At 44.2% G+C, this 27,398-nt stretch overlaps 1 protein-coding gene across 3 annotated transcripts in view; it reads left to right on the top strand.

Moving 5' to 3' along the window:
- The window catches only part of Myo3b (myosin IIIB), a 470,798-nt gene that overhangs the window by 122,599 nt on the left and 320,801 nt on the right, over window positions 1-27,398 (top strand). For all 3 annotated transcript variants that reach the window (XM_045147622.1, XM_045147623.1, XM_045147621.1), the window contains one exon: window positions 25,390-25,455. In XM_045147622.1, the coding sequence (XP_045003557.1) occupies window positions 25,390-25,455 (66 nt within the window). The remainder of the gene's footprint in view (window positions 1-25,389; window positions 25,456-27,398) is intronic.

The raw sequence follows: 27,398 nt of genomic DNA, 5'->3' as shown, positions 1-27,398 counted from the left end.
TGAAGGAGCCTCTTTTGCACAGCTGCCTGGACCCCGGATTCTGTTTTAATGTAAGTCGCTCTGGTCTTTTCAAAATACTCATTTAAGAACATACTCAATCCATTTTGATGGTTTTCCCTCTCCCGACAGGACCTCTCTTCCTCTCCACACCCACCCCTTGGCTCCCCTCTCATCCTGACAGCTGCGGGAAGATTTCTCTCCAGCTGTCTATCAGGTCTTCAAAAGCCAGCCAGAATGTAATTGTAATCCATTTTCCACCCCTCAATAGTGGTGAGTGAAACACACACACACACACACACACACACACACACACACACACACGTCTCACAATTACAAGGAGAGGGAGCCAGAGCTGTCCCATGACTCACACTGAGCAGGCATGGGTAATAACTGCCATTCATTACTGGCCCAGGAAAGAAAACAAGGGTCTGGTTGGGGTTTTAGGGAACCAGAAGCCCGATGATGAGTAAGAGGGGGGACAGGAACACATCCTCACCCAACATCCTGTTGGTCACTCTCCTCCCAGGGCCCATTTTCTATTAGGCTTATTTATCATGTAGCTTCAAATCCCTCACTACAGCCCCACTCCACCAAGTGCCTCTCCCCAGAAAACCTCCATAACCTTGAATAGCACCTGGCCTTCCTTCCTGCTTTCCTGGATGAGGGTCAAAATAGGCTCGGTTTGGATAGTTCATGTATGCATCGACCAGCACCTGTCGTGAAGTCACAGCAGAGAGCTAGTAGAGCAGACAGCTTCAGGTTCACTGAGATGAACTTCCAAACCAGGCACAATTATGGAAGAAGGGATATTTATTGAAGCTCACAGATCTAGGGGAACTTCCATAATGGCCAAAGGAGCTGGCCGGCCTTCACAGGTCTAAGCAGAGAGAGAGAAGCACAAGCCTAAAGCCACACAGCACAGCACACTTCAGGAACTCCAGCTAGGCACACTTTGCATATGTTTAGATTGAAATCTGAAACGCATCACCACACCTTAAGATCCACCCAGTGACACTGCCTCCAGCCAGGTGGCTGCAGATGCAAACTACAAACAAATAAAAAACTGAATAAATTGGGGGCCATCTATTCAAACCACCACAGCCACCTTCTGCAGGAAATGGTACAGTTGCCTTCACCCTGAAAAGTGTGTGCTCCCTGCCCCCACGATGGCTCTTGAAGCCAGGCTAGGGTGGCCTGTCCTAGTTCACCACGAAGCCTTCTGTCTGCCCTCTGTGTTCCTCTGGCCATGCTGCTCTGTCACCTTTCATTATATCTGTAACTTGTTAGAGACAGAGAACATGGTTAAGAAAGGGGGGGTATAGACACAGCCACATCCGCATCAGCTCTCAGCACAGAGCTGTAGGCGATTCAATTAAATATTAGGGGATAAATGAATGAGCGCTCAAGGAAGGAACTATGTATTGTTAGCTAAGCATCTAGGGATGACTGGGGGTGGGGGTGGTGACATGTCCTAATGGAAGCATAGGATTTGGGAGTATTTTCACTGGGGGGGGGGGGGAACTGTTGCCTTAGCCTTTCTTGGGGAGATGTGAGCAAAAGTTAATTCAGTCTAAATAGGGCACCAGTGACAGACTGAAGACATGATTCCCAAGTCTGGCTTCGTGAACCAATGAGCTTATTGGGCTTACTTACAGCTGCAGCAGTACAAAGCCACCATAAGTGACAACCTCCCAGCAGTTGCATAGATGGAGATCTCCCTTCAGTTCACCTTTAACCTTTTAATATACTCTAGCACCTTCCCAAATCCTGTCCAGTTGGGGGAGAATCATGTCCAGCTGGGAGTAAGTGGCTAGGATCTCAGGTGAGGAATCTCTGGCCCCCTTTTTATTTTATTTTCTTTTTAAGGCTTAGAGAGATTTTTATTAGATTATAGCTAGAACTTAAAATGCTTAAGAGAAGGAAAGAGGGGAGAATACAGAGAGCTCCTGCTCACGAGAAGGCAGAAGCAGGATAAAGCCCACCTAGAGACCCAGACTGGGGTCTTGTATAGGTTCTGAATGGGGGCTGAGTTAACCAGCCCTGATGTCAGGTTCAGGTTTAATACTCACAGGAATCTTAATTCTACGAAAGGGGAACTCCTTTCTAGGAGAGACTCAGGTTGGGCTTAAGAAAAACAGATCTAGGGAAGTCCTTTAGGCAGCAAACCAAGGAGCAGGCAGATCCTTCTCTGGCCCCTATCAAAGTGGAGACTACATGGGCAGGTTCAAGAACATTCTTCCCTTTTACTTTTTTTTGAGGGGGGGGTTCTCTAAACTGCCTCAATCCCCCTCTCTGAAGAAGTAACCCTAACAGCCATTAGGGAATTGGTGCCATGACCAATCTGGCTTCTTCTAGCTGAGGGGTCCTTGGGTGTGGCAGCTGGAGTACTTCTCCAGTGAGTCTAAGAGACTCTACTGGTAGAGTGCAGAAAGACAGCTCTGGATAAAGACATTGGGGAGAAAGAATAAAAGCAAGGAATTAAGGGGAAGTGGGGCCACAGCAAATTGGGGCTCTTTAGGGTTTCCATTTCAGGCCTGGGGCGGGCAGTCAGGGGACCCCCAGGTAGATGGAGTTAGAGTGTTGCAAGACCATCTGAATGCAAACGGACAGTAACTGAGAACAGCAGCTGAGCACACGAGGTCCCAAACTTAGTGGTGTTACTATCACCAGAAACGAAACGCATAATCCTCGTTCACCATGAAGATCCAGAAGTCCATTTCTAAAGCTGCTCGCCAAATGGCATGGTGGGGTCTGCCCAGGCCCTCTTTCTGTGAAGTGACATCAACAGGCCCAACCCTGTGTGGGTTTCCTGCCGGCAGTCCAGCTACCTGCTCTGATTAACGTGACAATGCTGTTATATGCCAGAGGACAGCAGTCCACGACAGGAGCTCCAAAATGGGAAAGTTGGAAGAAAAGCATCTTTTGCTGGTACAAATGTGAATCTAGGGAAGTTGACTACATGAAGATACCTTAATGCCGTGTTACTTGATGTTGTATTACTCAGCATCACTCAGCTTGGCTCCCTTTGTGCGCTCCAAGGGTGATGCAGCCACATAGACTTGCTTCCTATGGCACCAGCCATTCTCTGCAGGAGCTCATTAGCTCCATGGAATTGGTACTGGGTAGTTAAGACCTGCGACTCATACTTTGGGGACTATCAACTTTGACTTCAAATCACTTACATATGGTGGTTTTCCTGTTTTATTCTGTTAACTTTTTTGGTTCTCAAACCATAGCATACAATTCTCCTTTGCTTCTGACAAGAATGAAATTTTAAGAATTAGAAGCAATAATTTAACCAACAGTTCCTGGGGACTCAATTTTGCAGACTGATTCTCACATACTTATACAATATCAAGGATAACCTGGAGAAATAACATAAGTGAAGTGACCTTTGATTTACTTTTACCCCTAATAATAGGTTCAACTTTTCACTATTACCCCTTATCATGTGTTTGCTTCCTGGTTGACATTGTTTAATATACAGGAATAATTTTTTGTTTATTTTTATTTATTTATTTGAAAGCGACAGAGAGAGAAAGAGGGAGAGAGAGAATGGGCGCACAAGGGCCTCCAGCCACTGCAAACGAAGTCCAGACACGTGTGCCCCTTGTGCATCTAGCTAACGTGGGTCCTGGGGAATCGAGCCTTGAACCAGGGTCCTTAGGCTTCACAGGCAAGCACTTAACTGCTAAGCCATTTCTCCAGACCTATAGGAACAATTTTTAACACTCATTTAGTTTCTACAATGAATGCATCATTGTAATAATCTTTTTTTCTTTTTATTAATTATTGTATTTATTGAGGGAAGTACAGAGCCAAGGAAAGGCACCCACATGGCTAGAGTTCCCACATGGAGTGCCTGGAAAAACCATGGAAAGAAAAGAGCTCCTGCTATGTGGGGAGCTGGCGGGGTGCGGGGGGGGCAGTACAGAGCCCATGTGCAGAGTAAGGGCTTGGAGGCTGTTCCCTGGTCTCAGCCTGGGGGAGAACTCACTAGCTAGCTGGAAGTTCCCAAATGGTCAGGCAGCTCAGAGAGTGAACCCTCCCTTTGCAAAGGTATTCATAACCTTATGGTGGTGGGCCTTGCCTTCCAGATCAGGTGAAGCAGAGGGGCAGCTGATTGGTTAGGGCTAGGGGCTGTCTCAGTAAGAGGCTAGCCAAGTTCTGGGGTCTAAGCTTGACCAAACACAGTGTAAAGACCTCCCTCCCAAGGGGGGTCCTGGTTGCTAGTGGTAAAACAGGTCCAGGGAACTAGGCAAGAGATAAGAATCCAGATCCTCCTTTGATCTATAGCAAGTGCAGAGTTTTCTGCCTTTTCTACTTTCAGGGGCCCAGTCACCCTAAGTGCCTACTCCCTCTCATTCCCACTCTCTTTTTCTATTAAAAATATTTATTTTTATTTATTTATTTGACAGAGAAAGAGGGAGAGAGAGAGACAGAGAATGGGCGTGCCAGGGCCTCCAGCCACTGCAAACGATCTCCAAATGCGTGCACCCCCTTGTACATCTGGCTAATGTGGGTCCTGGGGAATCAAACCTGGGTCCTTTGGCTTTGCAGGCAAATGCCTTAACCGCTAAGCCATCTGTCCAGCCCTCAATCTCCACTGTCTTGAGAAGACACTCTAACTGCTGTTAGAGGAAAGAGGACAATGAATAGTCAGTCTTTAACTGTTTCCAGCTGAATGGGGTGTAGACATATGGCAATTAGAGAGTATGTCCCAGAGAGGGGAACTATTCTAAAGGACCCCAAAAGTGGATTGATGGAGTGCAGAAGATAGTCCTGGAAGAGAATGTTGGGAAGAAAGAATCTAAGCAAGGAGTTAATGAGGAGTGAGCACACAGCAATCTGGTCGCCTTCAGGGTTTTCCTTCCTAAGGACTTCTAGGCCATGGGGAACATTTGAGGGAACCCAGGCAGATGGAGCTGGATTGTGTCAGGACCATCTGAGCAGGAGCTGGCTGAGATTTTATTCCAGAACTGTTCACCAAATGACACAAGAGTGTCTGACATGGCCTGAATCTGTTTCTGTATGGTTTGTAAAACAGATGAGATATTAGTAGAGTTATCTGGAATATGAATACAACATTTAACCTTGATAATGGTGAATATATCATAGTTTGTAAGATAGCCTCCTAAAATATAGTTTTCTAAATCTGTCCTGGGGGTAACTAGGGCCAAATATTAGTACCATAGACCCATTGTGTGTGGTGTGTCATTAGGGGTTGTACAATATATTTTTGGCTTTAGGACTTATTTAATGATGTCCTGGCACAAGTTAGAAGGAACTAACCATTGATCTGAGTATAAGGAAGTCTTTTGAACTAAGTGACCCTTGGTCAGAGTCATCTGTATTATATGTTAGGTTTGAAAATAACCATGTTGACATCTATTTTTGTTTTTTTATTATTGTAGAATTAGAACTACTAAAAATAAAGAATTAGAACTATTAGAGAGGGGGCCAACATGTCTTAAGGCCTTGTTTGTTTTTCCTTTTTGGAAACCTCTCATTCTGTTACTTAGTAGGTCATTTATATAATATTTGAGGCATCCCTTCATCTTTGGTTATTCATTTCTCTCTGAGTGTTTAAGACCAAGCAGGTAGCCAAAACTGAATCGAACATTAATTTTGGAGGCCACTAGTGGTTCTCCAAAGGAGACTGTCGGGACCTGGGGGGAGCACTGAGGCTTCTCCAGTACTGGTGTTATGTGTCAGGCTGAGTCAGGGCTGGGCTGGCCAAGTTCTTCCCTCCTTTGGGAAGCCAGGAGGATTGGTTTTTCCTTAGTTGTGACTCTCCTGTTTTAGACCGTACACCATAATAATCCTTTTTCAATTTGATGGAATGTGGCTTAGAGGGGCCAAGAAATGGTACATTCGCATGCAGATTTTAAAGCATGGCTCTGGAAACTGAACACAGGCTATGTGACTTCAGAGCCCACACTCCTAAGCTCTCTGAGCTATGGCTTCTTTCTGTGGCTGGCGCATAGCTGGAAAGTTCACAGATTTATCTCTCAGGATAAGCAGATCAATGGCTTCAAAATGACATGTGTTTGGGCTCCTTCAGAACTGATTTCAAAGGTGACATAGTGGGATATTATGGACAGGATTACTATTTAAAATTTTTTTTGTTTATTTTTATTTATTTGAGAGTGGCAGAGGGGGGGAGGAGAAAGAATGGGTTTTCCAGGGTCTCCAACCACTGCAAATGAACTCCAGACACATGTGTCTCCTTGTGCATCTGGCTAACGTGGGTCCTGGGGAATCGAGCCTCGAACCAGGGTCCTTAGGCATCACAGGCAAGTGCTTAACTGCTAAGCCATCTCTCCAGCCCTGACAGACTTACTATTGTTTATTACTGCACCTTTAGGTGAAGTAATCTGCCAAATCTTTCACACTCAATATTACCTCAGTATTATCCTCAAAGTTTTAGCCAGATAGGCATATGTAAATATACATGTACATATTTTTTTGTGCATATGAATGTCTGGTTTATATGCTAATTATTTTTATTATCTTAGATGTGCCAATCCATTGAACACTCTGCAAGTAACTGAAGCTCGGATATTCCTAGGAAAATCAATTGGAGTAAATGATCTCTCAATGGATCATTTGTTCCTCCAAAGAGCTTTTGTGTTGTTCCCAAGGATAGTCTTCCCTAAGTATGTCTGAATACTCATAAGACCTTTCTCTTACAATCTGAGGTCACCTTGTCTACCCATCTGTGCCTTGGAAGGCGATGTTAAAAAGAATGTCTTTCCCAAAGCTGACCACTCAGCTTGGCAGCTTATTGCCACTTCTAACATTCTCAATCATTAGCAGATACTTTCTGATGTATAACTCACGTCTCTCCCATTGCTTGGCTCATCCATTTGGTTGCCATGACCACAGCACTTAAAATTGAGTTGGTAGTTACAGTCACATTCCAATTCCCTTAAGTGCCTCCATCTTGAATAGCCCTCTGAGTCCCAGTTTTTGTAACAGAGCTGAGGAGCTGTGAGAATGCCATCTGTTTGTGGGAATGGGGCCATTGATGGCTGCGTGCTTGACTTTGAAAGTGGCACGACTTGTCAAAATCAAGATTTGAGACCTAAAATAGCTAGTTTTGGACACCTGACTTGACCTTCCTTTGTAGAGAGATGGGGCCATTTGAGGGTAATTGGATGTAAACACGAGCCTGGAGCAGCATTTGTGTAGCATTTTTGCTTATTGAGTATTACTGCTGTACTCAGCTTGGTATAAAGCATGGGTCTAATAGGACCAAATTAAGAAAAGCCACTTAGATGGAATAGCAGAGAAGTTTCCCTAATGAAGAGATCTGATAGACCATGGAATAGTCTTCCCTAGGAAGGCTGGTCTCGTTGAGATGTGGTTATTTACCAAGGAACCAAGTAGTCCCCTGTTGGATGCATCTTGGGCCATTTTCATTTTAGTTTGTGACTTTGATTTAATTGGAAAAGTATCTTCCATCTGTTGTTGGCTACCTTAGGCTATACTTCTCAAATTCTAGTCATATCATAATCACTTAGTGAGCTTGTTAAAATGCATATTCCCTGCCCCCATCCCTGATAGTCCATGTCCTTAGAGCTGGCCATAGCCTGGGACTTTTCACAATCTCCAGGTTTCCTGGATGATTTGGATGCAGCTGTGATGTAAACTCTAAAAATACGGAGTTAGAACTACTTCATAAAAGCTCTAGATTTTATGGCAGATACATCTATGCATGTTGATTTTTTCCTTATCGTTATCCTGATAACCTACTTTGTCCCCTCACCAGAGGCCCTTTCTACTCCCAGACAGGAGGACATAGCTGGGGAGGCTGAAGACTGCAGAGAGAAGAGGTCTGCTCTAAGGAATCCCACTGTGCTTCTGGGGAAACTGCATGATTTATGACAATGCTACCCCAAACTCTACGCTCCATTAACAGTTACTAGGACAAAGATATGGTCAAGTCTGAGAAAGCCTTTGGGGAATAAAACTAACCAGATTTCTCTCTGAAAGCATTCCCCAGACTCTGTCATGGCAAAATCTTCACCATTTCCCAAACGTTTTTGCCCACTGAATTTCTCCGGGTACTACTACTGATTAATAGAACACACTAGAAAAACTCTGAATTGAGAGCAAGAAAATTAGTTTGTGAGCACTACTCTACCCAAATAGCTGAGGGACTTTGACTATGTCATTTGTGCTTCTTTGGATTTGTTTATTTATCTCTGAAGTGGGAGTCATCATGTCACCATGCCTAGATCACATAGTCGTTTTGAGGACTGAGTCAAGTGCATTTGTGATAGCACCTTGTGAAGAGGAAAGTGTCATTAGTTGTCATTGGGAAACTTAAGAGATGCAGACTGGGGACTGGAGAGATGGCTTAGCAGTTAAGGCTCTTGCCTGCAAAGCCTAAGGACCCATGTTCAACTCTTCAGATCCCACCTAAGCCAGACACACAGCGGTCATGCAAGTACAAGGTTGCACATGTATATTAGGTGGGGCAAATGTCTGGAGTTTGATTGCAGTGGCTGAGGCTCTGGTGTGCCATTTCTCTCTCTCTCTCTCTCTCTCTAAACAACAAAAAAGAGTTGCAGGCAAATTTGGAGAATGGACAGTGAGCATCAGACAGTTTATCTTCATCTTTGCTTTGAGTTTCTGTGGACCAATTTGGTGTGACTGAAAAATGCTTTGCTTGGTTTCCCAGGGTTTGTCTTAACATTAATGGTTCACTAGAAATTCTCAGAAATACAACTTGCTGAATCATTGTACTGGTACATACTGGTTTGACCATATATTATAGTCCTGGATACTTGACAGCCAATGCAAGAGGAGATGGCTCACTGGAAGGAGATGCTCAGGGGCATTAGGTAATAGTATATGAAACACTGGTGCTGGAAAGAGTTGAAACCTGGGGTGCTGATGTGGTTATTGATCTGGACCTATTGGACATTAGACAAAATTCCATTGTTTCAAGAAGTTTGGACAAACCTGAGCTCAAATATGTTAGAGTCATCTATAAGAGGTCTAGCATAGTGGATGGCAGGGCAGAGCAGTGTTACTTGAATGCAGAGCAAGGCTCATCATTTGGTAGAGTGTGGCAATTGAACTGTTGGTGCAGGTGGAGCTTAATGATAACTAGCACTTATCACATGAAAATCAAGGTTCTCCTTGGGGGACCGCAGCCGCCCAAGGACCCAGGAACCCACATCCAGCCACTGCAAATGAACTCCAGATGCATGTGCCCCCTTGCGCATCTGGCTTATGTGGGTCCTAGGGAATCAAACTTGGGTCCTTTGGCTTTGTAGGCGAGTGCCTTAACCACTAAGCCATCTGTCCAGCCCATCAGGCTCTACTTTAAATATTCTATGTATTATCTCAACTAATTCTCTAATCTCACTGAATGTAGACACTTAGCATTGTATAGATGAGCAATCTGAGGAAGAGTGAAGCCAAGAAAGCCATTTCAGTCCACACTGCTGCTAAGTGGTGGTGGAGAGATTTGAATTCATGAAGTTTGCAGCTGGCCTCCAGAGCGCTACCTTTCTTTTTGTTTTTGAGGCAAGCCTAACAGACTGGCCTTTTGTTTGTTTGTTTGTTTGTTTTTTGTTTTTTGAGGTAGAGTCTCACTCTAGCTCAGGCTGACCTGAAATTCACTATGTAATCTCAGGGTGGCCTTGAACTCATGGCAATCCTCCCACCTCTGCCTCCCGAGGGCTGGGATTAAAGGCGTGTGCCACCACGCCTGGCCTGGACTGGCCTTTTTTTTTTTTTTTTTTTTTTTTGTGAAAGAGTGTGTGTGAGAAGAAGGTAATTTTAATAAATATTTTATAATGACCATGTAAAAAAAATCTATTGATGGCATTACATTCATAAAACAGAAAATACAAAGAAATTCATATCAGTTGCAGAAATTATTTAATAAACTTGTGTTCTCTGGGAAACAGATTTTAAAAACAGATTAAAAAGTAAGCAGGAGCTGGACGTGGTGGCACACACCTTTAATCCCAGCCCTTGGGAGGCAGAGGTAAGTGGATCGCTGTGAGTTTGAGTCCACCCTGAGATTACATAGTGAATTTCAGTTCAGCCTGGGCTAGAGTGAGACCTTACCTCGAAAAACAAAACAAAAAAAAAAGTAAGCAGGGCTGGAGAGATGGCTTAGTGGCTAAGGCCCTTGCATGTGAAGCCTAAGGAGCCAGGTTTAATTCCCCCATACCTACTTAAGCCAGATACATATGGTGGTGCATGCATCTGGAGTTTGTTTGCAGTGGCTAGAGGCTCTGGTGTGCCCATTCTCTCTTTCTCTGTCTCTGTCTGCCTTTTTTCCCCTTTCTCTCTCTCTCAAATACATAAATAAAAAACCTTTTTTAAAGTAAGCAACAGCTTATGCTTTTGTGAATGTTTCGATGGGCATTTGAAAAGAGGGGCATTATCCATTTTTAAGGGACAGAGTTTGATTCTATTTACATATACTTGTTCTATATAATTAGATAATTTAGTTTCAAAGCACCATGTATTATACATAAAATATTGTGTTAATAGTAAAAATATTGTAAAAGACCTATCTTCAAATATATAGTCACCACACCATAAAACTGCAAAGGCTGTAAAGACATATTCAAATTCTAAAAATACAAATCGACAACCTTCTATAACCAAATACAACAAAACTAGATATTCCTAAAATACTGCACATGAGAGTTAATGATAAATAGTTAAAGCAGATGTTAGAGGCAAATTCATAGCCCCAAATGCTTGAATTAACATTCAAGAAAGAATGAAAGTAGATTAATTAACCCAAGAGTCTAAAGTATCAAAATCCAAAGGGAGTACTTAATAAAATATAAATGAAAAATACTAACGTAGCAATACTAAAAACAGTAGAGACAATGAATAAATTATGAATTTTTGGGATAAGAATGATAAAATAGGTGAATTATCAACCTCATCAAGACAAAAAAAACAATAGAGTTTAAACATACAAGATAAAAACTAAAAAGAAGGGAGGAACCATGAATTCAGAGGAATTAAAAGAATTGTGGAAGACTTAGCTCAATAAATTGCAAATAATTTTAACACCTGAGTGAAATGAATGCTTTTTGCAGGGACCTATAGCAAAAGGAAGGCTGCTGGATGGACAAGAATACAGCATAGCCTACTAAACACTCAGACTAGGATGAAGTGAGATGCAGGTTTCCCTCCAGGTTGACTTGAGACCATCTCCAAGGATGGATTATGTCACAAGTTCTGGTGGTTGAGGGTGATGGCACGGGTATTGTGTATACTCCGTGTATTTCTGATGCTTTGAGATGAGGCACTTGCTTTGCATCTTTATTCATAAGAAGTGATAGCCCTCCTCTGTTTGCTCACTCTGCTTATGAAATAGGTTCACTGGCCTCATGTGTTCCCCCTGGAAGGGAAGCCGTGCTGGGATGAGCTAGCACAGCCCTGCCCCCCCCCCATGCCCTAGGAGGAGATAGCACATTGATTTCTGAAAAAAAGAATCTGTGGAATAAATACCAACTCACTCATCTGTATGTCTCCAGCATCCCTCTCCCATATTTCTGTCCCTTGAAAAGGTTGCTAGGCAACCAGGTAGAAAAATGGCTGAGGCCCTTGTAAGGAGAAGACATATTTATAATGTTAGAAAAATAAATGTGAGCTTCCCCATGGGCCTCCTTTACAAACCCCCAGGACTTGTGGCATAATCCATTGAGTAGCAATTATTGCAATTGACCTTGAGGCTGGGGAAAACAATTGGCCATAATCTGGCCCAGTGGAGTTATGACCTGAGCCACGCAGTATGAGGAAGGGTGACACTCTGATGTCTTTTGCCCTTGAAAGGGGATAAATGATCAGTGGTTTCTACTCGGGCAGCTTCTCTGCCTGAGTCTGGATGTCCTGTGGGAAACACAGTTTCAGAAAGCCTTGGTAGAGCCTATGTTTATGCTTACTTAGTCTTTCTTACAAACTGCTGCCATGTCTCCTCTGGCATTTCATACAGCTCCCTGCTTTTTTAATGGCGCCTGCGTGTGCTTCGGTGGGCACTGGCGTGTGCGTCGTTTCTGGTGACCCAGGCTCAGATTGCTCCAAGGAACTTCATAGCTTTCCTACCTGATGTGTGTGCCAAGGTCTGCTTGTGGTGACAGGTGTTGATGTTCAGCTGCTAATTTCCCCCATTAGAGACAATGTGGTTAGATCTGAGGATACAATCTGTTCATCTGAGGTCTGCCCTGATTTTTCCTGTCTCGAATATGTTGTTAACTTTATGGAAACAATAAAGAAAGAATAGACATGCAATCTGCCCTCTAAAATGGCATAGCTATACCGGGGAGGAAAATCTAGAACAGCCACTTTCCTTTTGTCTTATTATAAATTTATTAACAATGTGTTGTAATTAGGTGTGTCACTTTGCCTTTGAGGACAAACGGTGCTTGGTGAACTGTGGCGCTGGTCTGATTGTGGTAAAATGACCCATTTGGTTTTACCAGCTGTGGCTTTGGAGGGAGCTGAATGGCAGAAAACACATAAAACTCAACAGATGAAAACATGCAGGGTGTTTACTCCCTGTCACTGATCACCCCGCAACAGAGGGCTCTTTGGATTTGCTGGCCGATGTCTTGGCGATCTGAACAGGACTGAGCTTAAGTTGGTGGGATGCCAGGCCAACTGGCTTCCAGTGTTGCATTCATATCCCCGTTAGCCCGACACGAGTTTCTCTGGGAGAATCAAAAGGTGTCGTGGTGTCTGTTCAACCAGGAGGAATTCCTGTAGGCTGGCGGTGCTGTTACAAGCATGCAGTTGAATTGTCTGTGTTGCAAACCTGGCACCTCTGTCACCCGTTTCTGGACTTTTTAAGCCTCAATTGTTTTTTTTATCTGTAAAATGAGGATATGTATATTAACACGACAGGGTTCATATGAGGACAAACGAAGTAGAATCTTAGTTCAGTGTGCTCCAGAAATGTTAGCTCATATTATTAGCATTCAGACTCTAGAAATAACATTAAACTCTAGAAAAAAAACACACAACAACAACAAAAAGAAACAAACAGACCAACAAAAAACAGTTAGTTCAGCTTACAAGGAAGCCATGGGCCCTTGGCTGGTCTAAGAAATCAGGGAGCAATGATCTGTCCTCCCGACCAACCTTAGCACCCATGTCAGCAGTAGTGGAAACTGGGAGTGTGTGTGTGTGTGTGTGTGTGTGTGTGAGAGAGAGAGAGAGAGAGAGAGAGAGAGAGAGAGAGAGAGAGAGAGAGAGAGAGGGAGGGAGGGAGGGAGGGAGGGAGGGAGATCCCTATCTGTGGCCATGATCCTGGCAGCAGAATTTTGAAGTATACTGACTTTTGTTGACTCCTTTGCCTTCCCATGCTGGGAGAACTCGTAGAGGTGGGGGCTGGGGATCAGGGTATAGTAAGAAGATGAGCTCCCCCTAACTCTTCACAGTTAGCCCACATCAAGTCGGAGCCTTAGTTCTGGGAAAGCAGAAGGTCAACTCTGTGGTCCTGTCCTCTCTCTGGTCTGGTCTCTTTGGTTAGCCCCTTTCTAAGTTTTATTCCTTACTGTCATTTATCCCAGGGACAGTTTTGGCTGGTCGGGGTTTATGAAGAGATGCCTCTCAGAATGATCCCGTTCCAATAAGGAACTTCTGGGATAGACAGCAATGTGTTTTCGTAAGGAAATTTTATGCCCTAAGACAAGGCAGAGTTTTAAAGCTTTAAAGTGGGGGAACAGTGGTTCCATGATCTTTTCATTATCTATCAAATATATAGTGCCAGAATTTAAATGATTCTTTTTTTTTTTTCCAGTTAATGGCTTGAAGTTGCTGCTTGTAATCTTGAAGCAGAAATTCCTTAAAAATCTGGTGATTCAGATTGTTCAAAGAACAGAAATCTGTGCAACCCTCCTGGTCTGTGTTCTCTCATTCACCTTGTTTCTGGACCAGGGGTCAAGTTATGCCTGCCTTTCAGCTCTCTGTCTGCCCTTCATCCTGGGTGATGTGGCAGATGCAAAGCATTGTCAGTAGAGGGCACTGGAAGGCCACTGTTGGAGGAAAGGCCACTAGTCTGTGTGCTTTTTCCTTCCGGCCTGGGTCCCTGGTGACATTTGAATACCTTGTGGTGCTAACCTCTAGCAGGTTCTCTGAGCACGTAATGGGGCAGTTTCCCAGTGAGCTTCAAAGCACCCTGAAGCAGCTCGCCTGCCTGCCAGCTCTGCCTGTGGCCCCTTTAACCTTCTTTCTTTCTTTTTCTTTCTTCCTTTCTTCCGCCCTCCCTCCCTCTCTTTCTCCCTCTCATTCTCTTTTCTTTCTTTCTCTCCCTCTCATTCTCTCTTTTCTTTCTCTTTCTTCTTTTCTCTTTCTTTCTTTCTCACTTTCTTACTCTCTCTTATTTCTTTTCTTTCTCCCTCCCTCCCCCTCTCTCTTTTCTTCCTTCCTTCCTTTCATTCATTCATTCTTTCTTCTTCTTTTCTCTCTCTTTTACATTCTCTCTTTCTTTTCTTTCTCCCTCCCTTCCCCTCTCTTTTCTTTCTTGATCTTCTTTTCTTTCTTTCTCTTTCACTTTCTCTTTCTTTTCTTTCTCCCTCCCTCCCCTCTTTTCTTTCTTTTTCTTCTTCCTTTCTCTCTCTCTTTCTTTCTGTCTGTCTGTCTTTCCTTCCTTCCTTCCTTTCCCTTCCCTTCCTTCCTTTCTTCCTTCCTTCCTTCTTTTTCCTCTCTTTCTTCCCCCCTTCCTTCCTTCCTTCCTTCCTTCCTTCCTTCCTTCCTTCCTTCCTTCCTTCCTTCCTTCCTTCCTTTCTCTCTCTAGTGTGTGCATACGCATGCACGTGAACATGAACACTTGCCATGGCCTGTATGTGGAGGTTGAAGGATGGCTTTCTGGTGACAGCCCTCATCTTCCACCTCATTTGAGGCAGGTCCCTCAAGAATGTTCTACCACCAATGACCGTTGTCACATGCTTCCCGGTGGGGTCTAAATTTCAGCTGCAGGGTCATCACACAAGGTGTTTCTTCCTGCTAGAGGCTGCAGCTGCCTCTGGCACCTGCTTGTTCTGTATTCTTTAAGTTCCAATTACTGCTCAGCTTCTCATGCCATTGCATCACATTTCTCTGTGTCTGTGGTTTCTGACTTCTGGTTAGACACAGACCGATAGAGCCCAAAGGCTCTTAGGGAACCTGCACACATGGTGAGGCTGGGGGACAGGTGGACTGGCAGAGCCTTGCTTCTTCCTTTCACCTTTCTCTGTGAAGTCCGCCTGCTGCCTGGCTGCTGTCAGCACAGCCAGCTCAGTGGCCAGGCTTCTGCCTGAGTGAGGAGCCTGCAGTGGTCCACCCAGCCCTAGGCCTGACCAGACAGACCAGACAGGCTGTGTCTTGAGTCTGAGAAAGCCTCATCCAAACAGACGAAGGCTGCGTTCTCCAAGGCTAATTAATAATGGTGGTATGGGAGTCCCTACTGGCTGGCTGTTTTATCTTGCGCCTCAGTTGGTTCACATCCCAGGCAAGAAGATGTTTTGTTCTTTTTATGTTTTATTTGTTGTGGCCCCCTCCCCCCACACAAAATAATTTTCATATAAAGTAATTTTTTAAAAAGTCTTTTTTAAAAAAGGGCTGGAGAGATGGCTTAACAGTAAGGCGCTTACTTGCCTACGAAGCCAAAGGACCCAGGTTCGATTCTCTAGTACCCATGTAAGCCAGATGCACAAATGGGGGCACATGCATGTGGAATTCGTTTGCAGTGGTTAGAGGCCCTGGCATGCCCATTCTCTCTCGGTTGGTTGGTCTGTCTCCTTTTTACCTCTCTCTCTCTTACTCTGCTTACAAATAAATAACTAAGTAAATGAAATAAAATAAAATAAAATAAAAACTTGTTTTAAAAAACTCATTTAGAGCCGGGCGTGGTGGCGCACGCCTTTAATCCCAGCACTCGGGAGGCAGAGGTAGGAGGATTGCCATGAGTTCAAGGCCACCCTGAGATGACAGAGTTAATTCCAGGTCAGCCTGGACCAGAGTGAGATCCTACCTCGAAAAACCAAAAAAAAAAAAAAACAAAAACAAAAACAAAAAAAAACAAAACCTCATTTAAATAACTTTCCACCAGAGCAAGTGACAGTGTTCCAGGTATAAAAGCCCTGGCTTCCCTGCCCCTCGCCCTCCACTGTGTCTCTGTCATTGCATCCCACTGCACAGAAAGTTTCTTTCTTTCTTTTTTCCCTTAAAATGCTCACCTAACTGGGTAGTGATGGTGAATTTCCAAAATGCTAAGACATCCCAGAAAAATCTCTTCCCAGAATGCAATGCCAAGGAACCCACGTAAACAGTCGAGATGTGATGATGGGGAAACACAACATGACTTAACATAACTCCCTTATCCATAACAGTTTTTAAAAACAACTATATGTTTAAAAATGTGTGTGGAGGGCTGGAGAGATGGCTTACCGGTTAAGTGCTTGCCTGTAAAGCCTAAGGACCCCGGTTCAAGGCTCAGTTCCCTAGGTCCCATGTTAGCCAGATGCACAAGGGGGCGCACGCATCTGGAGTTCAGTTTGCAGAGGCTGGAAGCCCTGGCGCACCCATTCTCTCTCTCTCCCTCTATCTGTCTTTCTCTGTGTCTGTCGCTCTCAAATAAAAAAAAAAAAAATTTTTTTAAAAATGTGTGTGGAAAGGAGCAGGTCTGAGGCTGTCATTCTGTGTGAAGGTGCACAGAGGGAAAAGGTAACATTAGCCAGCCCTGAGGTAAGGTCTGCTTCTCTGCCAGGGTAGGCAGTGACAGTTAGGCCTGGTGGTATTGCTGAGTTTTACTAAGGGAGGAAATGAAGGAATGGACACCAACAAATGGCCACATTGGCTCCGACAGCAAGCCACTTGTCCCTCATCTCTATTGGCACCGTGTCTCCCTCCTCTTGTCCTTGATTTTGCCCACACCCTGTGTGCATGGCTGAGCTGCTAGTGAGTCCTGTGTGTGTGCAGCAGAGCACAGTGGAGGTAAAGGGAAAACATGTTTGAGAGAGAATGGAAAAAACGCAGTTCATGCCCTTTGTGAACTTTGAATTCAAAAGTTGGGGTGGTTGCCATGTCTTAATAGAGTGTGATGATTGCTCACCCCCACCCCCATGTTAAGCTGGGGCCTGGAGTAGCATTAACTGGCCCAGGGAACTGTAGACTTAAGATGCTGAGATGACTTGAAGCTGACTCACACTGGGCTTAAAAGCCAGAAGAAGCGAACACTGTGTCATTTCTGACTAAGTGATTAGGAATGGGCTGGTATGAGCCATAGGATTTGATGTAGCATCTTTACATTTTAATGACTGTTGTGTAACATTGCAGATAGCATTGTTCAGGGATAGAATCAAATATGTTACTAAGAATTAGAATAACAGCTAGTGTGGGGGCTATGTCTGATATCCCAGCACTTGGACAGCAGAAGGAGGAAGATTACGAGTTCAAGGAAAACCTGAGCTATGCAATAAATTCAAAGTTAGTCTGGGCAACATAGTGAGACCTTGATTCAACCCATCCAAATCCCACTAAAAGAGAGAAAAGCAAAAAAAAAAAAAAAAAATCAACAAGCAAGCAAGTTCAGTACAAATCCTTGTTTCTCTCTTCATGCCTTCCATAATAATTTCATCAGTTACTGTGGAATAAAGTATCATTGGTTATTCATTGTAAAACCCATATTTTTTTGTTGTTTTTTTTCAAGGTAGGGTCTCACTCTGACCCAGGCTGACCTGGAATTAACTATGAAGTCTCAGGGTAGCCTCAAGCTCATGGCAGTCCTCCTACCTTTGCCTCCCAAGTGCTGGGATTAAAGGTGTGTGCCACCATGCCTGGCAAGACCTGCATTTTCTTAGGCAGTGGCAGTCTGAAGATGACTATGACTCAGATGCTTTTTTTAAAAAAAAATTTATTTATTTATTTGCAAGCAGAAAGAGAAAGAGAGAGAGGAGAGAGAATGGGTGCGCCAGGGCCTACAGCTACTGAAAATGAACTCCAGATGCATGCGCCACCTAGTGCATCTGCCTTATGTGGGTACTGGGGAATCAAACCCTGGTCATAAGTCTTTGTAGGCAAGCGCCTTAACCACTGAGCAATCTTTCCAGCCCTCAGATGTCTTTTGTCTGCTTCCTTCCAGACACCTCCCTACGTAGTGCTCTGGCAAACATCTTCCTCTCCTGGTGGGGAAAAGCCTTCCTAATAGGTGTAGCACATAATACAGGTATCTTTTCCAGCCAGAAGCAGTCTTGCACACTTAATGAGGGTGCAGCATACAGCACTATCTTACTGATTTCGTATTATCTAGTTCCTAATTTTAAAAGAAATGTCTTCAACGATGTCTATGTAAAGTTTGAACCGTTCTTGGCCTATGCACATGTGTTGGGGTTGTTACTCAGTACCACCCAACACCAGAACCTGGTAGTAGGTTATTGTATGTTGGCTGAATGGAACCCATTTGTAGGGTTCAAAGCTTGATGCAGGTGGTCTTGAGAAACCCAAGGCTGACATTCCCAGTGTGTTCTCTGCATTGTGGCCCAGGAACTTCCCTGGCTGCCTTCTCTGTGCCTTTAGCTCTGTTGTTTGCTCTGCTCTGGAATTGCTCACTGAGCCACCTCCAGAAAACCAGCTCATCAATGCCTGCTCTCTCACTGTTTGAGCTCCTGGAAAGGGTCTGAAGTGTCCCCAAGCAAGAGCTGTTTGTTTGATACCAAAGAAATCTGTTCTAAGTTAGAATCACTGATGATATCCGGCATGTATAAGCCCCTTCTTTCTTTGTTATTATTATTTATTAACTTATTTGAGAGAGAGAGAAAGAAGCAGACAGAGAAAGAGATAGAGTACGTGAATAGGGCTGTACTAGGTCCTCTAGCCACTGAAAACCAGCTGCAGATGCACGTGCCACTTTGTGCGTCTGGCTTTATATGGGTACTGGGGAACCAAACCTGGACTAGTAGGCTTTGCAAACAAGTGCCTTTAACCACTGGGCCATGTCTTCAGCATCCACCCTTTTTTCTTAGACTAAGGAAAATAGAACTTACAGTCCACCTTACGTGGATGGCTAAATACACTATAGTGTGGTGGCCATATTATAGACTATTAGCTATGGAGCTGACATGAGATTGTCTTAACTCATATTCCTAAATGCAATGATACGGGCTAGGACACCGACTTGTAGCATACAATTTCATCTTTACTGTCTGCAACTATAAATATAAAAAATCAACATAACATCAAATTTATATTGTACTTACACACAGCACAGGAAAGCGGTACGTATATTGGGTATGAATAGCAAAATGGCAATGCAAATAGAAGGGGCCAAAGGAAGAATGAATGCCATACTGTTATGGGGTGGAGGCTGGAATTACATGTCAGAGTGAAGAGGAATCTTCTTTTTTATTCTGTTGTTTCTGTATTGGGGAGTTTATTTTATACTGGAACAGGATCATGTATAACAAATGAATGTGAAATTCTAAAAATAATTAATTTTGAACACATAAGATACAATTTAGGATGGCAGTCACTTTAAGTAGGGCTGGGGCATGATACTGAGGGACTGGATATAGGCACACGCCTAGCTACTCCACTTCATTAATGGGTTCTACTAATTGCATTCAGAATGGCAGCTCTGTGGATGTAGTTAATACTCTCTGAACAGTTTGATTACACTCACATGCCTTGCTTTATTGCTCCTATGAGTAAGTAAGTCGAATTCTTTTTGAACACATTCTGGGGTATTTAACCGATAAGGGGGATTGTGCTTCCTCCCTATAGCCCACCCCACTTCCCTAACACCCTTCTTCCCTGCCAACTGGTTTATGGCCCCTCTGCTCAGGACCTGCCTCCAAATTCACAACCCCTGGGAAGCCTGGCTTAATTAATTTGGCCTTGTGGAGGAATCTTTGCTCATCATCCTCTTGCTGAGCGAGTTTGCCTGTTTGAGATCTTTATTTTGCACCTTCTTGAGGTGTTGTTTGCTAATTGGTTTCTGTCTAGGTTTTTTTCTTTTTAAAACATGTTCTCTTAATTCATTTCCAAAGTAAATAGACTCTTCATGAGATGAATACAGAACACAAAAAACTGTGAAGTATATACATACATTAGGGAAAAAAAATACCTTAATTTGAAACCTGAGTCTTCCGTTTTTGATTTTTTTTGAGAAAACAAATATTTTTCAAATTTTTATTTATTTATTTGAGAAAAGGGGGGAGGGGGTGAGAGAATGAGCATACCAAGGCGTCCAGTTGCTGCAAGTGAACTCCAGACACATGTGCTATCTTGTGCATCTGGCTTACATGGGTCCTGGGGAATCAAACCTGGGTCCTTTTGGCTTTGCAGGAAAGCACCTTAACCACTAAGCCGTCTCTCCAGCCCAAAATATATATATATATTTTGAGACAAGTTCTCCCTACATGGCCCAGGCTGGCCTCAAACTCAAGATCTTCCTGCTCCAGTCCCCCCGAGTGCTGAGATTACAGATGTGTACCCCCATGCCCAGCTGTGAAAATGGACTGATTCTTCCTATTCACAGGTTGGACTGAGTTCAGCTACCCTGCATGTGAGACACTGACTGGAACTGTGGGGCCCAAATGCTCAAGCATGACCCTTACTGGTCCTTGCCTCCTATCTCTGACTCATGTGTGTACAATGCCTTGACCTCACAGCACAACTGCATGAGGCTCAAGTTATGATTTACTTGCTCATTTTTGCTTCTTTAAACGGAAGACTCATCACATGTAAAGATCCTGAGGCATGGGCTAGAGGGATGGCTTAGCAGTTAAGGTGCTTGCCTGCAAAGCCAAAGGACCCAGGTTCGATTCCCCAGGACCCATGTAAGCCAGATGCACAAGGGGGCACACACATCTGGACTTCGTTTGCAGTGGCTGGAGGCCCTGGCGTGCCCATTCTCTCTCTCCCTCTTTATCTGTCAAATAAATAAATGAAAATAAAATATTTTTTAAAAAGATCCTGAGGCATGTAAGGACAGGGAGTATTTGGGAGCTACAAGTTCTGGGCAGTAGAGTGCTGTGTATTGGGTGACCCCGGGGGTGACTGGTTTGGATGAGACTGGGTAGATAGGAGAGGAAACTTGTGCATCATGTGAAGGAGCTGAGATTCAATCGCGTTGGCACTGTGGATCTTCAGAAGACACTTGAGCAAGGAAATAAGTAATAAGGTCAGATTTGTCTGGTAGAAGAAATTCTAGCTCCTGAGTGGCAGCGGTGGTGGATAAACAGCGGAAGGAAGGAAAACTCGGGAGCCTTGGGAGAAGCACTGGGAGAGGATGAGTGGCTGATATGGACATGGAAGAGGAACTCGGGAAGTAGAACAGAGAGAGCTTGGTGATTGATGGCTCAGGGCTCTACTGTTGTCATAGCAAATTACCATGGACTTCGTAGCTTAAAACAATCCACATTTATCACCTTCGGTCCTCTAGCTTGGGACTCTCAGGGAGCTTCCCTGAGCTGTCAGCAGGGTGGCACTCCTCTAGTAAGGCTGGGAGTGGGGGTTCCTTCCTTGTGCACTCAGGTGTTCAGCATGCTTCAGTTCCCTGCATGGGTGGAATCGAGGACCCCATTTCCTTTGCTGTACGCCTGCGGGGGCCGCTGCCCTCCTTCTTCAAGGGCGCAGGCAGAGGGTTGTGTTTCCTTCATGCGCAACTCTCGTTTGCCTCTTTTTTCTTACTTTTTCTGTTTCTTTCTACCTCCCTCCTCCATTTTAAAATACTCATATGACAGAAGCTGAGCCTGTCCACTTTCTGGGCAAATCTCTCGATCTCCAGTTGCAAGCAAAGTCCCCAGGGCTCCCAGTGCAATGTAAGGTAGCATCGCAGTAGGCTTTGAGCATTTGGATGGGAGCATTTTTATGAGAACCACTATTTCACCATCTCCAACTAGCTGTGGGATTAAAAGACATGTACAAGCCAAGTTTCTCACCCGGATGACCAAGCAAGATAAAGGGGGGTTTTGTTTGTTTGTTTGTTTTTCTGGCAAGCTTACCTTCTACTACAGGCTGTCCTTGAACTCACAATCCTCCTGCTGGGAGTACAGGTATGTACAACCACACCTGGCTCACATGCAGTTTTCAGAAGGAAGTTGAGTTTGGTTTTGAGTACACTGATCTCAAGATGTCCCAGGAATTATCGAGTAGGTAGTTAGACATACCAGCAGACAGGTAGATGAGAAACCAAGGCAGAAGATACAGATTAGGCCACTGTAAACACACAGCGGCTCCACAGTGAGTATGTAACATGGGAAGAGACCTGAGCTACAAGCAGCGTGCTGGGCGAGAACATTCCAGATACAATGATGGGACATGCATTCGGAAAGCACCCCAACAACAGCCTGCTTGCTCTCCCTCTAGGGGGTGCTTGTCCCTTTGGGCTCATCTCTTCCTTCTACCTCGCCTGCTTTCTTACCATTGCCTGCTTTTTGCCTCTTCATCCTTTCTGCTTCCAGAAGCTTCTGCATGTGCAGTGCACTTGCTTGGCCTCTCCCAGTGGCCCATCTTGGATGTGCCAGTTTCAGTTCCCATCACTGAACTGACCTCCTCGTTCTCTGGTAATTTTCAATTCAAGGTTAAAAAGCACTTCTGAGGAGAACTTAGTTGTCTGGAGCCACACCAAAGCACGATGCACTAGATTGTTCTAAGGCCAGTTGCCAGCTCTGCTCCCATCAGCCACTTCTTTCTTTCAGAGACTAGAATGGTCCCATCTGACTATTCAGCAAAGCATTTTGTTCCACAGTGCTTTGGGGGAAGGTTAGTTTAGCCTTTGTCATTCTTTATGGACACAGGATTACGACGCCTGAAGTCAGCTGATAATAGATTGACCCTGCACTGCTAGCCTCACGGAGTCCTGAATCTGCCTGTGAACATGGGGCTCTTGTAATAGGAACTGAATTTTAGGTCCAAACCACAGGCACCAAGCCCAGGCAGGCAAAACTCAAAATGATAGTCATTTTCTTTCAGACTCATCTGCATTACTGCCTTGGTATGTTTATATAATTTATCCAAATGAGAACTGATTTCCGAGTATCATGGGCCTGCTAGCCATGTAACACTCATGTACTGGCAGGCTCTGTGCATTCAGGATTCATGAAGTGTGTAAGAAAAAGTATGGCTTGGAGCTGGAGAGATGGCTCAGCAGTTAGGGCATTTGCTTGCAAAGCCTAAGGACCTGAGTTCAATTCCCCAGTACCACGTAAAGCCAGATGCACAAAGTGGTGCATGAATCTGGAGTTTGTTTGCTGTGGCTGGAGGCCCTAGTGTGCCCATTTTCTCTTTTTCTCTATTTGCCTCTTTCTCTCTCTCTCTCTCTCTCAAATAAATGAATAAATAAATATTTTTTTAAAAAAAATTAGCTTGCCTCCTCTTTTAAGGAGACTTTTTGGAAAAATGTCAGACCACAATTCTACTGGTATAACATTAGTCAGAACTCAATCATGTTGTTATGGAATTTCAGGGAATGGGTTTTTTCTTTCACCTGGCCTGTGAACCCCAACTGTTAGATCCTTATCCATTCCAACAAAGAACTGAGGAAACAGATGGTGAAAAGGTTAAATTACAAGGTTTGTTTGGGAAAATTGGTATTCATGGAAATGATGGAACAGGTATACACACACGTGTAAATTTAACAGGACACACACACACACTCCCATGTGGGATGTGGAACAGGAAGGTGTAAGGCTTTCTCCTTCACATTGGGAAAAATAAAGGGCTGGAGAGATGGCTAAGTGGTTAAGCACTTGCCTGTGAAGCTAAGGACCCCGGTTTGAGGCTCGACTCCCCAGGACCCACGTTAGCCAGATGCACAAGGGGCACACGTGTCTGGTTCATTTGCAGTGGCTGGAGACCCTGGTGCACCCATTTTCTCTCTCTCTCTCTCTCTGTCACTCTCAAATAAATAAATAAAAATGAACAAAAAAATTAAGAAAAAATGCTGAATGACTTTGAAATACATATTTTTTTAAAAAAGAAAGCAAGAGATCAGTTAATAAAGGTCCCATAGCTTAGAAGAGAGTAACAAAATGATAAGGGAAAAAAATTCCTTCCCCCCACTCTGCTGCAATGGGGATAGCTAACCAGAACAGGGACCCTGAGGTTCAGGTAAAGAACCCCTCCCCACCTGACAAGACTCTCTTATAGCTTACTGGAGTGGGCTTTACCATCAGGCTCAGGTGAGTAAGGGAGAGATCTGATTGATTTTTCTGGACTCAAGGGGCTGGCCCAACATAGGCCAGCATACCTAGGTATGTCAGGCTAGGGAAGAGATAGGGAGCAGTGGCGCTGACTGGTGAGACTGGATCAGATGCTGAATTCCAGCTTTGCCAAGGCAGGCGGGGCGACGTCTCTTCACTACTTACTTCTCTTTGGGCCTTTCCCTAGCTGACTCTAAAAAAAAAAAAAAAAAAAACTACCTTGCTCCTATTTCTCAGTGTGACTAGGAACTCAGGAAATACTGGTGTTTGTTATAGTAGTAATGTAAAAATTGTGGCACAGTAAGTGAGAAGAGAATAGATATGGAGATTGCACTGCTGGATACATTTTTTATTTCTACTGATGCTTACAGCTTCCCATTCCTCTGCCTGTGGAAACTGAGCAGAGCCCAAGTGAAAACAAAACTGGCCTGAAATGTGTTCAGACTTCGCAGTCATCATTTAAGTGATCAGGAATGTTACTTTATTTATTTATTGGACTTACTTGCCTGCCAGCCCTTATTTGCATTCATGCCTAGGGGAAAAGATCTTAAGTGGAATCTCTTTGGAGGAAATAGATCAACTTGGGGCTCCTCCCTTCTTTTCCTTCTCACTGCTGAGAATTAGGCATGGAACACTCACGCCTTCCTCTCTATTCAAGAGCTTCTTAGAATTCGAGGCATTATTTTAAGAGTTTCTCTTTCTCCACTGTCTATTGAAGAGGTTGGCACATAGGAAATAGTTAAAATGTGACGGATGCATTGATGAGTGTACTTTAGATGCATCACATAATTAATTCAAATGGCACCATAATGATCTGAAAATTCTGTATAATTAAAAGTCTATTTCTCTAAGGCCCCTGGCACTATGCTTATAGCTTTCTGGCAGCACCCACAATCCCCAGCTCTCCTTGAATGCTTGTCTGGGCCCTCGTGATAGTGTCTGCTCTTGGAAGATGCTCCTGACCATGTGACTCCCACCAGAGCTGAGACGCGGGGACATAGTGGCCTCCAGTCCATGAAAACGAGTGACCATAGGAAGAGGGGCTAGCATTTGAAAAGTACCCCAAAGGAATGCACGCCCTCCCCCCAAAACTGGGAAGAAACAAAACAGAGTTTCTTCTAGCTAGTTAGCAAGATACCAATAAACATAAATTGGTACTTTATCTTTTTACGGATCCTTAATGAGTTTAAAGAAAGCAATTGATTTTGTTTTTCAGAAACCCTCCACCTACATTACTGCATCCAGAAAAATGGTGTCAGGAATTCAACCACTTTATTTCACAGTGAGTATTTCTGCCACTGAAAACTGCCTACATAGCAAGGCCTTGGACAGTGATTACAGGAACTGAGGCTGTGGAATTTACTTGGCACTAACACTGCTGGCACGTTATAACCCAGGATTTGTTCTAGTATGTGATAGAAGATGCTTCTGTGAGATCTAAAAACTAAGGAGCTCCAGTTGGCTCACTAGTATCAGTCCTCCTGATTGTATGGGTTACATTTATCTGAGAACCTACTCCATCATGGGTAAAAAAAAACTACAAACTTTTTTTTTTTTTTGTTTTTTCAAGGTAGGGTCTCATTCTAGTCCAGGCTGACCTGGAATTCATTATGTAGTCTCAGGGTGGTCTCAAACTCTCAGCGATCCTCCTACTTCTGCCTCCCGAGTGCTGGGATTAAAGGCGTGTGCCACTACGCCTGGCCACAAACTTTTATAATGAAGGAGGAGATGCAACATTAGAACTCCATTGTCCATACTGGGATAGAGAGAGGGACAGAGGCTCGCAGTGTCCAACAGCTTGAAGGTTCTGTGACATAGGAGCCTGGTTCAGGTCCCTGAGGTGATGTAGGGAATGAATGAAGTAGGATCTCTCTCTTGAGGCCAAGGAGAGATGCCCTAGCCAAAGCTCAGGGTAGCAGGACCAGGGAGCTATGCCACCAGGTAAAACTGGCACTAAGGTGGCAAAACCATGAGTGACACCAGAGGACAACTCAGTGCTGGAATCATGGGTTTGGGAACCACAGTACTACTAAATCTGTGGAAGCTGCTTGTCAATTAGAGGTAGTCCAAGGGCCCAGGCTAGGGCAGGATGAATGGCAGAGTGGAAATCTTGCCTTGGCATTACAAGCCACCTCCAGACACTAGATGCCCCAGTGCCTATGATTCCAAACAAGTGCTTCAGAGGTCACAGGAGGAGGAAAGACAGGACAAAAATAGCTAATAAACATGATGTAGCGAAGGTCAACACACAATTTTTTCTTATTTACGCCCATGTGAAGGCTTAGCTTCTGAGAAGAGTCTAGATAACAAAACTAAATAAATAAATAAACTGGATTATCCTCCTTAATCACAATCTAGGTCTATAGCTCCTTGGTCACAACCCCCAAATCCAAAAATCTCTGAAAATAGAAGTTCTTTTGTAGCTGAATCTTTTATAAGCAAAACTTGACCTTGCATGAACTGACTCGGGGGCACTGCATGGCCTGAACTGATGAGCGACTGTTTACAGGGGTATGGATGCGAATGTCCATGTGTTTCAGTGCAGATAGAGTCCTGGTGGATGGCAGAGAACATCCCAGGTCCTGCTGCAATGTTACATAACATATAGCAAATGTACCAGCTTACCTATCTAAAGTTTGATATAATTTAGAATTCTAAATGTGTTTGACTCCAAGGAGTTTGAATGAGAATGATGAATTTGTATTTCATTTTCATTTCAAATGCAATATAGCCAACCTTTCTAAAATTGTTTGCTCCTCCAAGTACCCTGCCTCCCTTCTCCCCAACCTCCCTCCCCTTCCTTTCTCTTCCACCCCCACCCCACATATAGCTTGAGCAATGTTCGTCAGGACATGACAGGGCACAAAACACTTAAGAGAATTCTAACAAGAGAGGCTGTGCTTCAGTGTGACCATGGAGTTCAAGGCAAGGGTGGTGGCTATGGCCTTGCCTCCCCGCCCAGCCCAGCCCAGCTCAGACATTTTTGCTCTAGCTGCAGAACACACTGGGGCCATCACAAGCCAGGGGTGAAAGCGAAGAACCATAATGACAATAGCTGCATGCAGAGTGGATGGATGGTGTCTATACAGGAGCAGACGCCTAGGGACCACATTTCATACTACTCCAGAGAGAGAAATTTCTCTGGATCCCAAGAATTTCCCTTTCATCCCACTGCTGCACAGATACCCTTGATCGACCTTCTTTAAGGTTGGCCTAGAAAAATCC

This window comes from Jaculus jaculus, chromosome 4, assembly GCF_020740685.1.
Source record: "Jaculus jaculus isolate mJacJac1 chromosome 4, mJacJac1.mat.Y.cur, whole genome shotgun sequence".
Classification (NCBI taxonomy): domain Eukaryota; kingdom Metazoa; phylum Chordata; class Mammalia; order Rodentia; family Dipodidae; genus Jaculus; species Jaculus jaculus.
This window is presented reverse-complemented; position numbering and strand designations above follow the sequence as displayed.